Below are 4,764 nucleotides of genomic sequence, written 5' to 3' on the forward strand. Positions count from 1 at the left end.
AGCTACTGTATTAGAGCAAGTTTACAATAGGATACTGATAATATGAAAGTACATATACGGTACGCTGCTTAATGCATAATTGTAAGTTACAGTCGGCAACTTACTGTATTTAGTTGTACATTAAGCAACTTACAATAACACAAGTGTATATATGCTTTTGCTTGATCTTGAGGATAACAAGGTTAAGACAGACTAAAGTCAGACAAAAATTCCCAATGCCTAAAATCCCTAAAATGTTACAATAACTAAGATCTCGTAACAAATAAAGACCCAAAACTAATAATAGTGATCCCAAACAATAGTAAAGAAAGTCATATTAATAATAATAAAGTGTAGAAAACGCTAATAAATCAATTACATACCAAAACATTCATAAAATCAGGAGACAAATGCTTATCTATACCTTCCACTACAGACTGGAAGGCTGCTTATCTATACCATCCACTACAGACTGGAAGGCTGCTTATCTATACCTTCCACTACAGACTGGAAGGCTGCTTATCTATACCTTCCACTACAGACTGGAAGGCTGCTTATCTATACCTTCCACTACAGACTGGAAGGCTGCTTATCTATACCTTCCACTACAGACTGGAAGGCTGTTTATCTATACCTTCCACTACAGACTGGAAGGCTGCTTATCTATACCTTCCACTACAGACTGGAAGGCTGCTTATCTATACCTTCCACTACAGACTGGAAGGCTGCTTATCTATACCTTCCACTACAGACTGGAAGGCTGCTTATCTATACCTTCCACTTCATTTATACTATTCGACTACACATAAGAGGTATAACTGGCCGACCTCTCAAAGAGTTCAAAGGAACTTGATAAGCACCTCCAAAGGATACCTGATCAACCAGGCTGTGATTCAGGTGTCAGGTTGCGAGTAGCCGCGTCCAACAACCTGCTTGACCAGTCCAGCCACGAGGAGGCCTGGTCGAGAACCGGGCCGCGGGGACGCAAAGCCCCGAAACCATCTCAAGGTAACCTCAAGGAAGGTACCTTCAGCATACTAAAATACTTTCATACCTCTAACATACCAAAACTCATTCAAACAATGTATACTAAAAATCCTTCATACTACCATAATATAAAAACTCATTCAAACTATCATTATACAAAAATCATTTATACCACCGACGCACCACAACTCATTCATACCACCAGCACACGGAAACTCATTCATACCACCAGCATACCGAAACTCATTCATTCCACCAGCATACCAAAACTCATTCATACCACCAGCATACCAAAACTCACTCATAACACTAGCATACCTAAACGCATAGATGCCACCAACATACCAAAATTCATTCATACCACCATCATACCAAAACTCATTCATACCGCCAGCATACCGAAACTCTTTAATGCCTCCAGCATACCAAAATTCATTCATTTCCTCAGCATACCACAACTCATTCATACCACCAGCATACAGAAACTCATTCATTCCACCAACATACCAAAATTCATTCATTTCCTCAGCATACCAAAACTCATTCATACCACCAGCATACAGAAACTCATTCATTCCACCAACATACCAAAATTCATTCATTTCCTCAGCATACCACAACTCATTCATACCACCAGCATACAGAAACTCATTCATTCCACCAACATACCAAAATTCATTCATTTCCTCAGCATACCAAAATTCATTCATACCACCAGCATACCAAAACTCATTCATACCACCAGCATACAGAAACTCATTCATTCCACCAACATACCAAAATTCATTCATTTCCTCAGCATACCAAAACTCATTCATACCACCAGCATTCCAAAACTCATTCATACCTCCAGCATACCAAAACTCGTTTATTCCACCAGCATACCAAAGCTTATTCATACCACCAGCATTCCAAAATTCATTCATTCCACAAGCATAGCAAAATGCATTCATACCACCAGCATACCTAAACTCATTCATTCCACCAGCATACCAAAATTCATTCACTTCACCAGCATACCAAAACTCATTTATACCACAAGCATACCAAAACTCATTCTTACCACCAGCATACCAAAACTCATTCATACCTCCAGCATACCTAAACTCATTCATGCCTCCAGCATACCTAAACTCATTCATACCTACAGCATACCGAAACTCATTCATTTCACCAACATACAAAAACTCATTCATACCACCAGCATACCAAAACTCCTACATTCCACCAGCATAGGAAAACTCATTCATACCACTAGCATACCAAAACTCATTCATACGATCACCATACCTGAACTCATTCTTACCACCAGCATACCAAAACTCATTCATACCACCAGCATACCAAATCTCATTCATACCTCCAGCATACCAAAATGCATTCATACCACCAGCATACCTGCACGTGTACATCTGTAGATTACTGTACATCTACACATGTACATCTGTAGATTACTGTACATCTGTAGATTACTGTACATCTACACATGTACATCTGTAGATTACTGTACATCTACACATATATATCTGTAGATTACTGTACATCTACACATGTACATCTGTAGATTACTGTACATGTACATCTGTAGATTACTATACATCTACACATATATATCTGTAGATTACTGTACATCTACACATGTACATCTGTAGATTACTGTACATCTACACATGTACATCTGTAGATTATTGTACATCTACACATGTACATCTGTAGTTTACTGTACATCTACACATGTACATCTGTAGATTACTGTACATCTACACATGTACATCTGTAGATTACTGTACATCTACACATGTACATCTGTAGATTACTGTACATCTAAACATGTACATCTGTAGATTACTGTACATCTACACATGTACAGCAGTAGAATACTGTACATCTACACATATACATCTGTAGATTACTGTACATCTACACAAGTACATCAGTAAATTACTGTACATCTACACATGTACATCTGTAGATTACTGTACATCTACACATGTTCATCTAATACTTGATGAGACGTAATCATCTCATTGAGAGATGTACATCATAATCATTGTTATATAATGTACATCTACATTGGTGTCGTGAGGCTGGTCTCAACAACCAGCACCTCGTAGATGTGTCCTTGTACATTATTGGTCTCGTGAGGCTGGTCTCAACAACCAGCTCCTCGTAGATGTGTCCTTGTACATTATTGGTCTCGTGAGGCAGGTCTCAACAACCAGCTCCTCGTAGATGTGTCCTTGTACATTATTGGTCTCGTGAGGCTGGTCTCAACAATCTATCATATATGAAAATTATTAAAATTGTTAAGCGACGCAGCGAGCTCCCGGAGGTACTTCTTGTTCTCCTCACTGTCCCGGATCGTAATCGCAAGGTAATCACCAGTGACGCCCCTCCGGTGAAGTCCTCGCAGGAGTCTCTCCCCTCCCACACCTGTAGATGAGAGGGTACATTGAAGCCCACACCTGGCTACTCTCCCCACCCACACCTGCAAATGATGTGGAACATTGAAGCCACCACCTGGCAACTCTCCACACCAACACCTGAAGATGAGAGGGAACACTGAAGCCCACACCGGGAAACTCTCCCCTCCCACACCTGTAGATGAGAGAGAACATTGAAGCCCACACCTGGCAACTCTCCACACCAACACCTGCAGATGAAAGAGAACACTGAAGCCCACACCTGGAAACTCTCCCCACCTACACCTGCAGATGAAAGGGAACACTGAAGCCCACACCTGGTTACTACTCACACCCATCTCTCAAGGAGGAGTAGGAGGAGGGTAGTGCTGCAGAGGAGGAGGAAGGTAGTGGTGCAGAGCAGGAAGAGGGTAGTGGTGCAGAGGAGGAGGAGAGTAGTGGTGCAGAGGAGGAGGAGAGTAGTGGAGCAGAGGAGGAGGAGGGTAGTGCTGCAGAGGAGGATGAGGGCAGTGATGCAGAGGAGGAGGATAGTGGTGCAGAGGAGGAGGAGAGTAGTGGTGCAGAGGAGGAGGAGAGTAGTGGAGCAGAGGAGGAGGAGGGTAGTGCTGCAGAGGAGGAGGAGGGTAGTGGTGCAGAGGAGGAGGATAGTGGTGCAGGGAAGGAGGGTAGTGATGCAGAGGGGGAGGGTAGTGGTGCAGAGGAGGAGGGTAGTGATGCAGAGGAGGAAGGTAGTGATGCAGAGGAGGAGGGTAGTGGTGCAGAGGAGGAGGGTAGTGTTGCAGAGCAGGAGGGTAGTGGTGCAGAAAAGGAGGAGAGCAGTGGTGCAGAGGAGGATAAGGGTAGTGGTGCAGAGGAGGAGGAGGAGGAGGGTAGTGGTGCAGAGGAGGTAGGAAGTGATGCAGAGGAGGAGGGTAGTGGCGCAGAGGAGGAAGGTAGTGATGCAGAGGAGGAGGGTAGTGGTGCAGAGGAGGAGGAGGGTAGTGGTGCAGAGGAGGAGGAGGGTAGTGGTGCAGAGGAGGAGGAGGGTAGTGGTGCAGAGGAGGAGGGTAGATGTGCACAGGAGGAGGAGGGTAGTGGTGCAGAGGAGGAGGATGGTAGTGGTGCAGAGGAGAAGGATGGTAGTGGTGCAGAGGAGGAGGGTAGTTGTGCAGAGGAGGAGGAGGAGGGTAGTGGTGCAAAGGAGGAGGGTAGTGCTGCAAAGGAGGAGGGTAGTGTTGCAGAGGAGGAGGAGGGTAGTGTTGCCGAGGAGGAGGATGGTAGTGGTACAGAGGAGGAGGAGGGAAGTGGTGCAGAGGAGGAGCGTAGTGATGCAGAGGAGGAGGAGGGTAGTGGTGCAGAGGAGGAGGATGGTAGTGGTGCAGAGGAGAAGGATGGT

General features: G+C 44.5%; 1 protein-coding gene across 1 annotated transcript; it reads right to left on the reverse strand.

The window, feature by feature from the left end:
• Positions 1-1,106: 1,106 nt before the first annotated feature.
• On the reverse strand, positions 1,107-2,135 carry LOC138350537 (homeobox-like protein HDP1). The gene has a single exon (XM_069301545.1). It carries the CDS (start codon positions 2,133-2,135, stop codon positions 1,107-1,109), a length of 1,029 nt encoding a protein of 342 aa, XP_069157646.1.
• Between the last annotated feature and the right edge of the window lie 2,629 nt (positions 2,136-4,764).

Source organism: Procambarus clarkii, chromosome 46 (genome assembly GCF_040958095.1).
Source record: "Procambarus clarkii isolate CNS0578487 chromosome 46, FALCON_Pclarkii_2.0, whole genome shotgun sequence".
NCBI classification, from domain to species: Eukaryota; Metazoa; Arthropoda; class Malacostraca; order Decapoda; family Cambaridae; genus Procambarus; species Procambarus clarkii.